The 16,912-nt window shown below is 37.8% G+C and overlaps 1 protein-coding gene across 7 annotated transcripts in view; it reads left to right on the forward strand.

Annotated features, from left to right (window-relative positions):
• ELAVL2 (ELAV like RNA binding protein 2) overlaps nt 1-16,912 on the forward strand; it is a 66,233-nt gene that overhangs the window by 37,423 nt on the left and 11,898 nt on the right. For all 7 annotated transcript variants that reach the window (XM_029920107.1, XM_029920108.1, XM_029920111.1 and 4 more), the window contains exon 4: nt 15,398-15,551. In XM_029920107.1, the coding sequence (XP_029775967.1) occupies nt 15,398-15,551 (154 nt within the window). The remainder of the gene's footprint in view (nt 1-15,397; nt 15,552-16,912) is intronic.

Consider the following 16,912-nt stretch of genomic DNA (forward strand, 5'->3'; position numbering starts at 1 on the left):
AAGCTACCTGTGAATTTCTTACTCATTTGGAAACCATCACTGGCAGGTGACCAGGAGGAGAGCTTGATACCTAATTTTTATGAGCTTTCTAGGAATCCTGAACACGTCCCCAGAGTTGGAGGATTACCTATTTAATGGCCGTCTACATAAGGGACTGCCAAAGCATTAAAGCTGATGATTCATCAGCATCACTAAGGTGGGGTAGTTGATAAAATGCATATTTCTGGACCCCAAAACATACTGAATCTGATTATCTGCAGAGTGAGAACGAAAAATGGATTTTAACCAGCTACTACAGGGGATTCTGACCTGAGAACCATTGTTTGGTAGACCTTAACGATTTGTACTTGGATAGATCTGTGGTGCTTGTTTCAAAATGAACCTACATGTTAATGAAATTTTCGTTTGTATGTTCTGTCATAAACTATTTGGAATGCTTGTGGTTACCAGATGTACTTTTTAATGCTGGACTTACCTAGATAATACTTTCTCTCTCACTTGCTCGCTCGTTCTCTCTCTCTCTCTCTCTCTCTCTCTCACACACACACACACACACACACACACACACACACACACACAACCCCCCCTCCCCGTACTCCTTTTCAGAGCATTTCAGTGTCATTAGATACTTTTAGCATTACAAGTACATAAATGTCGTTTAATATTGACTCTGAGAGCAGGGAATTTGCAGTATCGTTCTTCTGGGGCCCTTCATTTAAAATGGGTATTTCATATTAGTATAGAGATTGGGAGTTCAATTATATGGTTCAGAATGGTTGTGAATCCTTAGACTATGGAAGTTGCTTTTAGAATGCAATAAAAATTTATCTCCTATTTATAAGCTCCCACCCACACCCCTCTCCCCCTCTCCCCAGTATCTGGATGTTTGAACTTTTCTAGTTTGAATAAATGAATTCGCTTTACTCTCAAAAGAACTTGCCAACATAGCATGTTATAAATATTTAAAGAATAAAAAACCTATTTACTGTATGCCACTTAATTTAGAAACCCTTGACCTATAAACTGTATTTTGTCCCAAAGCTATGTGAAAGTGGTGCATACTGTCACCAAAAGGCTTAGAATGTCTCTGTTCTCAGATTTGCAAAAATCGGTTAATAAGTTATTGTCACCAGCTTTCAGCATTTTCCATAGTGTTCTCCTTCATTAACCAGTGTCTTGGGGGAATTGTGAAATATGCATTGTCTGCAAACCACTCTGGTGCACAAAGTCAAATGAACTGTGAAGGTGAGGGCTAAGAACACTCCTCTCACCTTTGTACTTTGTTCTTTGAGTATTAAAGAACATTGATCTACTAAGTGGCAAAGGGGGTACTATTCGGTGGTTTAATTATACAGCCAGTGAATGTTATTGATGCTATCAATCAGCAAGACCCAGGGAAAGGGCACTGTGCCAGACTGTTAGGTGCTCCCTTCAGTGTGATTAAATACCGCAGGACTGGATTCTCAAGGTAAAGTGAGGTGCTTCTGCACATCTGAAGCAGAAGAACGCTTTGTCTTGCAACAGAGGTAAAGGTGGTTATCCCCTCCTCCTGCTCCTCTTTAAATTTCCGGAGGAATCCATGAGTGGCAGTGATACGTTCTGCTCATTGTGTACAGTAAAGGTTGTTGGTGTGTTCCTTAAAAACCCTCTTTCTTGTAAAGCCTTCGCAACTGGCATACAAAAGCCTTTAGGAATATAGTAATTACTTTTTGTTAAAGCTGTTTGGGGGGATATACAGCTCAGGTGTCTAATAGATATTTGGAGAATGAGGGATTGTCTTTGAATGAGACTATTAGTCCTGCAAATCAGTTCATTTAAAAAAGCTTTCCCTGTGATTATTCTCTAATGTCTAATCATGTTGAGAGAAAAATATCTTGGTAGGTTTAAAGTTATAAAACATTCAGTAATATTTCAGGGGTTATACCTTTTAAAGTAAGGAATTTAACTATGTCGGGTCCACAAAAAATACATAGGTAAGACTTTCTTTGGCCCTGGGGAGGGTTTATAATAACATTCCTAGTATCCCTTTTTCCTTTTCTTATATGTTATACATGTGTCTCACACACAGTTTCCTTCTAGTCTATTTGAGAGAAAAATAGGCAACCCAAAATGTTTGTTACTGCCTTTTTTTTTTTAATGGTGTACAGTTTATACTCATTAAGGCTCACTAAAGACAGGCTCTCCTTGAAGGAAAGTGAGGTTGTTTCCTAACTTTTTGTGCATATATGTGTGTACATACATACATACACACACACACACACACACACACGATTCCTGACAACTGGGTTAAATCAGACCTGAAAACATTAAATATTAGCTGTTTTCCTTTGGTTGTAATATAGGTATGGGTTGCAGACTGTTTTTACATTTACAACAGGTATTTGAAGGAAGACTATTAGAAATTATTCCTTGGATGTTTGAGGAATAATTTTTTAAGTACATTAAAGGTTTAGTAAGAGTGATTCCTTTCCATCTTTAAAGAGTCCTATCCCATTAGGGCCTTTTACATTATATGAAATCCTAGCAAGTCCAGTGGTAAGTTTCCAAGTTTGTATGGAAAGACGTATGCTTTAAAAGTTAATTGGGGCACCTGGTGGCTCAGTTAACCTGGGCTCAGGTCATAATCTCATGGTTTGCAAGACTGAGCCCTGAGTTGGGCTCTGCACTGACAATGTGGAGCCTGCTTGGGATTCTCTCTCTCCCTCTCTCTCTCTGTCCCTCCCTGCCTTTGTTTTTTTCTCTTTCAAAATAAATAAATATGAAAAAATTACTAAATAAGTTTTTAATGTCCATCATAACGTGTGTTTTTTCCTCCTTCCTCCCACAAGGGCAAAGCTATCAAATTTAATACTTAAAAAATGTTTCATTTTTAAGTTTTTTTTTTAAGGATTGTACAAATTGGTTTTTTTTATTGCTTTTTATTTTATTTTTGAGAGACAGAGACAGCTGGAGCAGGGGAGGGTCAGAGAGAGAGGGAGACACAGAATCAGAAACAGGCTCCAGGCTCTGAGCTAGCTGTCAGCACAGAGCCTGACGCGGGGCTCGAACCCACGAATCGTGAGATCTGACCTGAGCCGAAGCCGGATGCTTAACCGACTGAGCCACCCAGGCGCCCCCAAATTGTTTTTTAAGGATTGTACAGTCATGGTTATACAGTCTTAGTTAGGGAATACCTATAAGTACTTAATTCTATAAGCCTTTTGAATGTCTAGCACATACAGGTCTGCTTTGCTAAATGTTGGAGCTGTGCTACAACATGACAAGATAGAGTCTTGTCCTTGATGTCATTGTGTGGTAGGAAGAGACAGCACTAACTTTATATGACCGTTTTTTTGATGTATGATAAGTGAATGCAGAAAGCAGTGGAAATGGTTATGTCACTGGCTGTCCAGAGCCTCTGCAGTGGTTTCAGAGGTGATGGAGTTTTACAAAATAGGGTTTATCACACAGGAAGAAGACCTGTATTACATGTGAAGGAATGTCTCACCCAAAGGCACAGAGGCCTTAATATGACATGTACGTTTTAAAAGAAACTTCCATCTGGAAACTATAAAGTGTATTTATTCAGTCAACTATTAACCTTCTACGAAAGTGATCGTTAGGAAAATTTGATTAAACCTAGCCCCATAGTTTACATTTATTCTTTTTTAGGGAAGACCTAATTCATCAAAGGGGTTATGGGGATGAATTTTGGGCAGATTAATTCATTTGTTCACAGACACATATCTGCCTTGTTCTGCAAAGATCCATGGAAACCTATGAGACTCATTTAAGATATTTAAAAATGGTACCAAGATGAAATTTCTCTGTGGAGTATTCAGTGTACACACAGAAATAGGATCATTATATTTTCATTACTGTATACATAAGTAGGTCAAAGAAGACTTGGATATCTGAACCAACAGAACAAAAGGAAACTTACTGTAGATGGTATTTAAAATAGCTTTTTAAATTGCCATGCTGATTTTGACTATTCTGTTCACCTAGCATATGAGAAAATTATCTCCACATTGTATATGTATTTGACCCGCACATATACATTTTTGTAGACTGTCACTCCCCTGGTTATAAAAAGCCTTAGTATGACATTTAAGGGCTCCAGAATCTGCCCCAGCTTCCTATTACAGCGTTGTCTTTGCTCTACAGGATTTTATCCTGGCTCAGCCAGGCTGCTCATCCTTGAATGTGCATGTCAGATTCGTATCTCCTGCCTTGGTTCATTCTCTGCCTGTACTGCCCTATACCACCGTCCTTACTTACCAGCTTTTAATTTGGCCATAAAAGTGTTCTTTTTTCGGGGTGCCTGGGTGACTCAGTTACGCATCTGACTTTGACTCAGGTCATGATCTTGCAGGTTATGAGTTTGAGCCCTGTGTCGGGCTCTGTGCTACCAGCTCAGAGCCTGGTCCCTGCTTCAGATTCTGGTCTCCCTGTCTCTGCCCCTCCTAGGCTCATGCTCTGGCTCTCTCTGAAAAATAGACATTAAAAATTTTTTTAAAGACATCTGTTTTTCACTGCACATTACCTTTTTTGTGGTCTGCTCTCAAAGGGCAGGGATCTTTGTCTTTAGAGCATTTCACAAAATATATAAGCTTTTATTTAAAATTTCTGAGTGAAGAAGTTTCTTTATATTGCTTATAAGAGATTGTGGAGATGTGCTCTGTATGCTCAGAGATAGGAAATTGTGTGGTCATGGTTTTTTTTTTTTTTTTCCTTTAGATGAAGTATGTGTAACCCACCAAAATTGGCTTGTTGAGAACCTTCTTTTTCTACACATTACCAAGCACTGTAGTTGGCTTTTATTGTTAAACAGCTTCAGTTTACTGCTACCAGGTACTGTGGTGACCTTCTTTAGGTTTAACTTTTCCTAACTCAGCATTCTGATCTGCTGGCAGTGCCTTAGATCTACTAGATGGTCAAATACTACCTGAATTACATTTTAAGTTTAGCTTTGGAGGTAACATTTTTAACATGGAACTTGATAGTGTGGCTTTTGTTGGAGATTGCATCTGATCAAATTTCAGAAACTTCAAAGAACCCTTAAGAAGCCACTACTGAAGAAAGCTTTTCTAAGAACTGAATGAGTACATCTATTTTTTTGTAAGCCAGTTTAACTTCTGTTGTTTCCAATGAAGCACAAAAAAAGCCAGATTGTTTGGATAAGCATCACACCTTCTAATCAGCTTGCCTCAAAGATACTTCAGAAATAGCCTCTGCAGGAGTCCATGGAGTATTTTCAGTCAGTAGGAATCAGAGCACCCACTTGTGGGTGGGGGTGTAAGTAGGCATACATATAAGAATACGTTTCAACCCTCTAAGAACTTATAGCCTGATAACATAAAAGCCTTGTAAGTGATTTTCAGTGCTGTTAGCCTGAGAGGTGGCTTTGAGGTGGTCCGCTGCTCCAGCAGCGCTGAAGAGGCCCTACACACATGTGAATATAGAGCATGGGCATTTCCCTTTTTCTTTAAGTCCCTCTAATGTCCTCCTAGTATGTTTCGTGATCGTGTCCAAAGTGGAAAAACGTTCACAGTACTCTGCTGGCATAGCCTTCTTAGTACTTTTTTCCCTGCTGTGAAATCCCATTGAGTCAGTGATGTCTTGTAACCCATCTCACTTTCAGGTACATGCTTGCAACACTAATCTGAAATAGACAGTATTCCCCAAAGCTCATTTATTATTTCTCCCCAAAATGGAGATGATTCTCTCTTGCATCTCACTTTAGGCTCTAATAGATCTTTATGAGAGAGAATAAGGAAGTGGGAGTATTTAATATGCAGTACATTGATTGGGGAAATTATATTAAAATTAAGTTGGTCTTTTCTATTAGCTCATTTAAAGCTGCTGGATGTGGACCTTCTATATGACAAACAGCCTTTTCCTCAGGGTTTAATGAGGGCTTGGACCTGCCATTGTCTTACAAAATACTTGGAAGTTTTGTATTATAATAATTAGGGGTAATTTTGAAAATAACTGCCATGGATTTTGAAGAAGCCTTATTTAACCTTTGAACTGTTTTTCTGTTAAAGGACATACATCTTCTTGTGTCAAATGACTCCCTCCTGTCCTCTTACCTGATTTCAGAGATGATAGTGGTATTTGAGTTTTTCCTTACATAAATTAGGGACGCTAGTGATAACACCCATTTCATACCTGGACATTAGGACCAATTGAATTAATGTACGTAATATACCAAGAACAGTGCCTGGCACTTGGTAAGCCCTTAATAGCTGTTTGGGGCTATCATTATCTATGTTGCTATGATTTTCTATATATATGAAATCATTATGGTATGATTTAAACATTATTACCGTTCTCCAGCTTTGTGCTAATAGTTTTATTTTTCTGTTTAATCCTGGAAAGGTCCCTGTGAAGTAAAGACTATCATTTACATCAGATTGTAAATGAAGAAATAGAGGCTTCAGAGGATCTAAGGAAATTATTCCTTAGTTATATAACTGGTAAGGCAATAGAGCCAAGGCCTGAACTCGGCTCTGTGTGAGTCCATGCCTGGTGTTTTCACTGCTTCGTAACTTTGGAGGGCTCCAGAACAAGCATTAGTTTCTGGCCACTAGTTCACAGTATGCTCTGTTGCAGCCAGAACTTCACTAGTGATAATATTCTTTTTTGCCTTTATAAGTTTTTTGACTTAGTACTAAACTAATTCATGTTTGCCTCTGTTCTAGCCTATTTATATTACTTAATTCTTTTTCTTCTTTTTATTTTAAGCAAACCCCATGCCCAGTGTGGGCCTTGAACTTCATGACCCTGAGATCAAGGGTCCCATGCTCTACCGACTGAGCCAGCCAGGTGCCCCTACTTAATACTTCTAAAGATACATGCACAAACAGATATAGGCTCATGTCTCATTTCTGAATGTTAAAAATAAGGGAGTCCACTTTTCCTAACCACTACCGAAAACTTCCAGTGCAGAGAGGCTGTGAATGAACTCTGGTGGTTATAGCTGAAACTCCTGTCTTTTTTATTTTTCCCAAGCCACTTTATAGTGTAATCACTTTGTAAAATTTTAAGGGGCTAAGTAAAGGTATGGAATTAGGAATGCAATATGGAACATTTTGATTGACAGATTCCTGCTTAGACCTTGGGGTGATTGATCCACACCAGTGCAGTTGTACATCTAATTTAATCCTCCACCCACTTTGGATGCCACATTTACTACTCTATTTTTTTATTTTTTGCTAGCTTCCTTACATGCAGAGATCTTCAGGAATTTGAAGGACGTTGTTGGTTTAAGTTGCATTTCAGGAGTGCTTTACCATATTTACCGTTTACCAGCGCAGTAGTCCTTTTTGATCCAGCGGGGTTCTGTAGCCATGCAGAAGCAACAATAAAAGAGCAGATGTGATCTACTAACTTTGATGGTTTAGTAGATAATTCGATACTTTAATAAAACTATACTTCAATAAAATATAAAGATGTCTGTCAGGATAGTCTGTTTGGACCCTCATTTAATTGATAAATGTTAGATGAAACAGATTTGGGTAGCATTTAAGAGACTGCTCAGTGTAGTTTTTCAGGTGCTGAGTTTAAGATATGTGTAAAAGGAAATTTAATTTGTCAAGTATCCAGTTTATGATTACAAATCTTATAACCAGCACACTTTTCTATTGTTTTTAATAATGACATATATAATCACTTACTCTTATGACATTACTTATTCTTTGGTCCATTTTTAATCTGGGTACAAGAATCAACTGCTTTGAATTTTATTTAATATTGCATTAAAACTTGGAAATGATGTGAAGCTGGGTAGTCTCTCTAGTATAATACACCAAGTTGCTATTTTCCCATTCTGTTAAATGATACATAACTTTTTTTAAAAAAGCTTGTTTAATACCTAAACTATTCTGGCTATTCTAGGTACATTTTAGTTTACTGGGTATAAAGCAATAGTTTCAAGATTCTTAGTTTGATTTTTTTTCTTCTCTTCAACTGTCCTCCCCTCTCCCTTTAGCTTTTTGTCAGCCATCTCCTAAAATGTTTTGAGGCATTACTAGTAGAAGAAATATAGTTAAGTGTCTTACGGGAAAGTCCCATTTTGATGTATTTTGGATTTTCTTATGTGTATTGAAGAAACAATTTAGCAGAGCTAAGTTCTTACCTTCTTGCATGTATCTTTCTCCTTATAAATGTCTGATCATCCTCCCAATAATTGCCATTTTGCTAGAAACGTGTATGATTTCAGACTGTGTCTCAGACAGTGGCGTATTCGAAAATCCCTTGATGAAGAGTTAAGACCCATGACTCCTACACTCCCCTCTTCGGCTCTGCATCTTTGGACAGATCACTTCATTTTTGTGAGCCTCAGGCTCCCTCTTTTCTAAATACAAAGAAATCAGGCTAAATGGTCTCTGTTTCCTTTTTGTTCCAAAATTAAGACCCCCCCCCCCTCAGCACCATGTTATTCTGTCAAAGATTTTATTGCCTCAGGGGATTTGAATGCCCAGTTTGTGAAATGACACTTCATTCTTGACATGTTTAATGGCATCTACAGTCTAGTCTATGAACAGAGGACCATCACATATGACTTTTGCTTTATTATGAAGTGTATTATGGCCCCTCTTAACTTCTTAGGTAAGATTTCCAAAATGAAGTTTCTCCACTTAGCATGTGATTATAAATCCTCTTCATTATGGTAAATGTGTGGCATGTACCAGCGTGTGCAAAGTACGGTAAAGACACAGTTTCTTATTTCAAGGATGTGAGACAGTTGCAAGACAGGATAAGAGACTACTTTATCTTGGTTCCCTCAATGTGGATGAGAAACCAGGCGTGTGATACAGTGTGGGTACTGGTAAAGACACTAACTCAGACTATTGAAGGTGGATGAGAGTGGATGTTAGGCACTCGTGATGCCCTTGTAGAGTCTGAAATGACTCACATTTAGTTGAGTGGGAGGTGCAGGTTATACTAACAGTGGGAAGTAAGAGAGAGGAAGGTTTGGAAAACTACTGAAGGTTGTGTGTGTTTATATAGAAAAGGGAGTCAGTGCCCTGAGCATAAAGGACTTAGAAATTTGAAATTAATCTTAAAGCATTAGGGAGCCCCTGAGGGATTTGAAGCAGAGAATAACACAATCAAATGTGTTCCTGATGTTGCTTGAATTAAAACAATCTTTATGAGACTTAAAGCAGAGGTTTCATAAGTATTTTCCACTGATGGAGTTTTCTAAATTCTGTGTCTTGGAATACCTATTAAAGGTAACTCCCCTAATCTATAATACCCTTTTTAAGCCTTCCTGCTAGGGGTGATTATTGCTTTTAGCTCCAACACCTTTTCTACAGCTAATCTTTAATTTCTTATGGACTTATTTCTGTATGCTTTGTTCTCTCAGGTTTATTCATTTGCAGCCCTTCATGAAACATGCTGGCCCTTAAAAAACTTAATCTTAGATTGTGAGATGTATATGCCTTTATGTGTGATTGAGACTTGTTCCTGGTGGGGTTTTGCATTTAAAAGCAGATAAAAGGACAGTTCCTTCTTTTGGATGAATTTTGAGGTCTCTGGCCTGAATTGTGGTTGGAGATTGCATCTGATGTACTTCTCAGCTCTTTGGAGGGTCCAGTATAACCACCTGTCTGTAAAGCCTTAATGCTGTCACAGGACCTTTGCTACTGCCTTCTAGAGCCAGAGCTTTTATTTAGTAATAGTGTCGTTTTTCAGAGTTCCCATCGAGACTCCACTTTTTGATATGAACAGCAATTAATTCTAAGTTTAAATAGGCACAACCATGACCTTGTCCACCCCTCCCCGCTGAAGAGAATGAATGGAGCTTCTCAAAAAAGTCTGAAGTGGCAAGGATCTAATTTTCAGGTTTAATGTTTCTAGTCCTGGGTCAGTAATTGACCAGTGATAGAAGTTGTTCAATGGTGATCTTGCCAGTGGGAGATTTTTCAAATGTCCTTAGTTTAATAAAGAAGGAATTGCTTTGTTCATTTATAGACCTTATCTCTTTAATCTGTTGGTATTAATGCCCACTGTCCCTGATCTTTGTTGATGAATCCAAGAGAAATGAGAGCAGTTGCGTTTTTGGACAAAAGCATTTTGATGGACTTCTATTGAAAATGATGTAGTGGGATTTTAAACTTTACTATGTATATGTTATGAAGTACTAATTCTTATCCATAGATATTTTCATTACTTTAAATTCTGTGTATTTTGATTAACTTATGTTTTGATGGTCCATTCTTAGTATATGTGTTAACTTGTCCTTGAATGTTTAATGTATAATTAGTTTTGGTTGCTGATGAAGAAATGAATTTTTAATTACAAGGAATATGTTGTGTTTCAAACTATTCCATTTTCAAGACCTACTTACTTTGATAAATCTATTTTTATCTCTATTTTGTCCAGTGTGATCTCATTTGTGAAGAACAATTTGAGAAGCCATTGGCTAGAACATTTATTTGCCTGGTACTTCTAACTGCTTTCCTTCCTTCCTCTCAAGTAATCTCAGTATTCCTTGTCTTTGTTTATTATATCACTTGTAGGGTTGTGAGAAATTCCAGAATAAACCTGAGTTTTAAATTGCTATCTTTGGAGTAGATTGGTGTTCAGTGTTGTACTCTCTGTATCATCTTTAAATATTTAAATTGCAGACTCTCCGGATGCCTCTTAAATTAGATCCTTCACTTAGTAGTTTTGACATGTCATAACCTTGCTCCTCAGGCATTAAATATTCACCTGTTTAAATGGCAGTGAAAATTTAAAATCCAAACCCATTCTATTAATCCAATGGATGTGGATTGGAGGACAGTTTGCCATTGGTGAAAGAAGAAGCTGTTTTAACCTCGCTGGGGCGTATGCTGGAGGTTCATCGTATTGAAATATATTTTGATACATAATTTTCCAATAATAAAATAAAACTATGTCTTGGGTCTTCTCCAAGGGGTATTAACCTTGAAGAACCATAAAAATCGACTCAGTGCTTTGAGGTTTAAGGTAGACCAAGAGTTTCTTAGGTGAGCATTATTCAGGGCACCAGTACAGGCTCCACATCCAGAAAAATCAGTGGAGAAGGTCACTGATAATTACCAGATACAAAATTTTGCCTGGAAACTGATTTAAATCTCCAAAGTACAAGTCTTTATCCCACTGGGGGAGTCTTCTTCCTACTTTGATCTAAGTACATTCTGTTTATAATCCTTTGAGACAGAAGAAGTATCTTGCTTTTCTTGGAAGGGAGGATGTTATTGACAGTGACATCGTTGGTAGAGGAGGAGAAGGGCCTGTAAATCCTAAGAAGCAGTATAGGGGCAAGACATGGCATGTTGGTCTGGGAGAAGGATGGTTGCCCTTCCTTCTATTTTTATTTCCTGTAAGTTCATGAGGGGGAGGGGGGATACATTGCTCATTTAATTACATTCTAAGAAAGAAACAAAACCAATGTAAAAATCCTAATTATCATGTGAAGTTTCCCCGATGAATCTCAATCGTGGCTACTCATTCTTTCTTGTGAGAGGTTGCTTTAGAGAAAATATTAATGGAAAGTGAAATAAAATAACTTTGACATAACTGTGATTTCTAGTGGCATCCTGTTTTCTGCTGTCTTAGCTCAATTTCACTGTGTGTATGTGTGTTAGTGTAAGAAACAACCAAGATTGACTTAATTTTTCCAGACTTTCTGAACAAAAGTCACTGTAGTAAATTGTAGAAAGAAAACTGGACAGGGATACAAGGATCCTGTGTTTGGAGTTTGAATTCAGTGGTACGTTACTTACCCTGTTGATACTATTTGCCCAGCTATAAAATACTAATGTGTGCCCTGCCTACCACAAACAAAACACTCTACTTGAAAATATTTTGCACATGGTAAAGTCTCATATGTCCCTAAGTATAAGTGAAGTGGAAATAATATTTGTCGCTACCCTGAGTTTATATGTAGTATAGTTCATTTCTGTCCTGCCTGTGGTGATAGGAACCAGTTCTGTGAGCAAGTTACTAAAAAAAAAATACTCCTTTGAGGAGGTTTACTATTGGTTCTTGGAGCCCTTTTAATGTGGCTGTGTTACAAGATGTACCCTGGATTTGTTTTAAACAGGTGGGGTAGGATATGCTGACATGGAAATTATTGTTATGAAGGAAGTATAGTTACAGATCTTTAGAAATGGAGTGAGGGTGCCTGGTTGACTCAGTCAGTTAAGCATCTGACTTTGGCTCCTGTCATGGTCTCATGGTTCATAAGATTGAGCACTGCGTCAATCTCTGTTCTGGTAGCACAGAGCCTGCTTGGGATTCTCTCTTCCCTCACTCTCTTCCCCTTTCCTTCTCTCTCCCTCTCTCTCCTTCTGTCCCTTTCTCTCCTTCTCTCCCTTTCCCTTTCTCTCTTTCTCTCCTTGCCTTTCTCTCTCAAAAATAAACTTAAAAAAAAAAAAAAGGAAATGGGCATAACATGACATGTAGGGCCCCATTGAGAACCACCAAGGATGATCAGGAGGCAGAGAGACGAAGACGCAGTGTGGCCCAGAGCCTTTATTGGAGTTCCCAGTGGGAAGGAATGATTCATTAGTATTGGATAGTTTGAATAATTTTGGAGGGCTCTAGATTGGAAGTATGGGATTCCCAGTTGTCAGGCACTTGGCCCTGGGGTGATTTAGGATGGGGAATATAGGCTTGGTGTGTGAGAATTTGATAAATGAGATACAGTGTGGGATTGTTTTGTTTATATATCAAAGGCAGACTCACAGGAGAGTCGTTTACTATCTCCAAGAAGTAGCTATCTCTGGAAGGGCAGTCTCTCCAGGATCAAGGCCCCAGATGCTAGGGCATCTAAAATACAGAATCTAAAATCTAATCAATACAGGCTAGGAATTAAAGCAGGAGTGTGAACTTGAGACCGGACATTGAAGAAAAAAAAAAAAGCAGATAGCATAACTGACCCAAGTATGTTTTCGAAGCTTTTATATAAGCACTAAATATAAACTCGTTTTCCTAAATATATTTTAGGATAACTTTTAAAACACTCCGCCCACACTCCTCTGAAATGCACAGAGCCGTAAATGTCACTGCAGGAGTAAATTATTCTGGAACACAGTAATGGACTCAGGTTACTCTCAGTTTTAATGATCTGTGTCTTTCTCAGATGCATGTAGAGGTAAATAATGTTTATAATCACCTAGGTTTTCAGATTCTGTGCAAGAATTTTGTGTACATTACTAAGATTCCTAATAATTACTAAGATTCCTAATAACCCTGCAAAGGAGGTACATGCTAATCGACTTAAATGTGTGCAAGTTCACAGAGCCTTAATGAATTGAATGTAGTTTTGAGCCCAGGCACACTGGTGAGAAAGCTGTCACCTAGAACTACGATTCTACTTCCTCACGCCATGCTTGAGCTCCTGAGGTGGCTGTCTGCCTCCACAGCCTGCTTCCTCGGCCCTTGGAAGGGAGAATGTACAGATGCTTACTCTGTTGCCCATAGGAAGTGTCTCTTCCTAAAGGGAACACTTCAGTCACATGATCCCGAGAAGACTAACAGCTGCCTTGCCAGAGCTCCCCGGTCTCTGAAAGCAAGAGTTTAAGTGATGGGATTTGTAGCTTATCCTGTTAATTGAGAATTGTGCTTTAGAAAAGAAGTGGGATATTCATGTTTTCATATCACTGAGGGCATCTGTAATTCATTTGCTTTATTTTTTTGTTGTTGTTTGTTTCAGTTTATAGCAATCCCAAGATTAGGTTCCACTAGAATTCTTTTGGTGATCATTTGGGATTTTCCATCATATATTTCACTTACATTTAAGTTTCTCAATCTTCATTAAGTGTTTAGGCATAGAGAAAAAGTGCATGTGAGAAATTATCTCTCAGTGCTCCACTGTTCTTCCAAATACTTTATGCCGGTAGCATAGGACAGGGCTCATGCAACTTCACATATAGCCTTTGGACCAGCAGGTGTATTTTCACTTGTTAATGAGCAAATCTGTTGAATAAAGGATAAGAGTATTAAATGTTAACACTAGCAGGGCAGGGATGAAAGATAGCAAGACCTTTTTATTAAGTAATATAAACTTGGCTTTTTTTTTTCTTTTTTCTTTTTTCTTTTTATGAAAAGCCAAAAAGAAAATGGTGATAACACTTTGGGCATAATTTAAGCCATGGAGAATATATTTCAAATACCAAAAGTTTGTTGAAATTGAAAAAAATTTTTAAAATTTTGCTCTTGAAATGAGCAGTGGACTAACGGTAGGTACTTATATATAGATAAAAGTGGCAAGCAGAAGTTACCATGTTACGGTACCTGAGCAAATCAATCTAAATTAGACCTGTTGGCCATTTTTATGAACGATGTGAAAGATGGAGGCTATATTGTGATCTTGTAGTTAGGTGGTCCAGAAAGCTTAGAATTAAACCAGAAGGAATGTGGTCGGGAATAGCACATAATACTCAGCTGTCTGAAAATTGGCAGAGATAGGTATAGGCAGAGAGCTAGCTGTCAATTATGTTTTGGGCAAGCTCTAGAAGACAGCATGAACTGTCCCTTAAATCCTGTGGTCTAGCCAGCTTGCTCTGGGCCCACAGGATCACTGGGTTATTAGATTGGTTTTATTCAGGACATATTCTAGCATCTAGCATATGCCAAGATCCTGAGGATAATGGTGATAAGAGTGAGAGGCAGTTTCTTAGTGCATGGAGCTTACATGAAGAATGTTGATTATAAACAAATACAGGCAGACTTATTTTGTCCTCCATCCCTGTAGAATTTTGAACATTATATCTTACAGAGAGGGAAGCTTTTTGAAAGGATACATAAAATGGTAGTTAAAACCAATAAAAGGGACTTAGGACCTTTTAGAAAATAAATGTTACAGATTTGTGGACAAGAAGACAATAGACAAAGAATAGCTAGGGATATGGCTTATTCATATACTTAAATTTCCAGAAGTTTAGGGATAATAAAAAGCTATTTTGAAATGAATCAAAAAGGCCTACTTAGTGATAATAGGGTAAATTTTTAGAAATTTGTACCGCCACCTGCAGAGATAGGAGAGGCTTAAAAACAGGTCACACAAATGTGTCGAATTTAGAGTTCTTAAACTTAATTACCCGATTGAGCCTACATACTTAGCTTTGGGAGTTGGCCCCATTGAGGACATCTTATTACCCTGAGTACTGTGCTGTGTACACCAGCGGTTTGTTTTGAAAACCTGCAGATGTAGGGATAAATATGATCTCTTTTCTCTACCTGGGGGAATGACATTTCCCATTGGTTGAGCATTTCTCCAGGAATAAATAAAATGAGTAATGCAGGACTTGTTTTTAACATCTGTGTTTGTCATGTGCTCCGTACGGAAAAACTGCTAACTAACTTAAGGTGGTTGAGTTTCTGAAGGGAGGTAACTCAGTGTGCATAGATGCTTAATTTCATTTCCCTTCCTCAGGTTTCCTATGCTCGCCCAAGTTCAGCCTCTATCAGAGATGCGAATTTGTACGTCAGTGGACTTCCAAAAACAATGACCCAGAAGGAGTTGGAGCAGCTTTTTTCACAATATGGACGCATCATTACTTCTCGTATTCTTGTTGACCAGGTCACTGGTAAGTGGGCAGCTGCTCTAGACAATCTTTGACACTTTCTGAATGGCAGATTGTAAAATATTCTGCCTTTCCATACAGCAATCTTGCCTCTAGAACATATCAAAGGTATATGTGGACCAGAAAATGCAATTTTCTGCTGGAATTGTTCATAAATTGCATGGATAAAAATAGATTGTAGAATGAAGTGAGCGAGCTTGAGTCATTTCCACCCTGAAGGGGCAGGTTCGAAGCCTGTTTTATGGCATGTAATAAATTTGTAGATGATATAATCCTCATTTCCAAGCTGCTAAGTTAAAAAAAACCCCATTCTCCATAAAACACTCCTCCTAATAAGCTGTCTTGTTTTTTGTAAAAAGCATAGTTTAATACAGCAGAATGCACCCAGTTTTCTAAGGGAAGATGACACTGTGTCTACACTAGCTGTTCAGGCTCGTTTCCAGGTCCATGCTGGGTTTTATGGGTGTGTGTAAAAGGTTGACATTTTGAATGTTAAAACATTTTATGCCTCGTGTATCTTTTGACCAGACTGAAACGAGAAGACTGATAGGTTTATTAAAACTTATGTTTGTCAGGGACCTCTTCTTCCAAAGCTTTTAAGAAAAGCAATATAGATTTGATTATGGCTTTTAAAAATAACTAATTTACTAATTTTCTATTATAAAAACAATGCTTTTTTTTTTTTAAATGTATTGAAAATAGAGCAACATGATAAGGAGAGGGAAGAATTAGCTCTATGGTCATATACTCAAGAGTCACATTAAGGCGTTGGGGAAAATATAGACAGGTTTTCCTCTTTAATATTCTTCGTGTTTCTGCCTTTTCTTTCCTTTCTTTTACTTTCCCTGTTTTCCTTCTCCTTTTCTCTCTCATAAAACTGCCAGAGGAGATGCATTATGTATTACAATGTCTGTTTTCTTTTTAAAATAAGCAGTGGACATTCTCTTAGAATCCTTTGTATTTCTGTGGTGTTGATTATTTCTCCTCTTTCATTTCTTATTTTGTTTTGAGCCTCTCTTTTTTTCCTTTTAATGAGTCTGGCTAGAGGTTTATCAGTTTTGTTGATCTTTTCAAAGAACTAGCTCCTGATTTCATTGATCTGTTCTATTGAGTTTTCTCGTTTATTTGTTTTTTGGGGATTTTGTTTTGTTTTTGTAGTTTCTGTATCATTTATTTTCTATTCTAATCTTTAGTTGGGGGGAAAGGAAGCACTAGATTAACTACAGAATAAAATCAGGCCAAGTTTTTAATTCTTAAAGTGAAGATCAGTTGAGTTGATGTGAGTTTGAATAGAAGGAACCCATGCTATGCTCTTGTTCACTGTTAACTGGGCTTCCAGAGGAGGCATCACCATTAGAGTTTTG

This window comes from Suricata suricatta, chromosome 13, assembly GCF_006229205.1.
Source record: "Suricata suricatta isolate VVHF042 chromosome 13, meerkat_22Aug2017_6uvM2_HiC, whole genome shotgun sequence".
Taxonomy (NCBI): Eukaryota; Metazoa; Chordata; class Mammalia; order Carnivora; family Herpestidae; genus Suricata; species Suricata suricatta.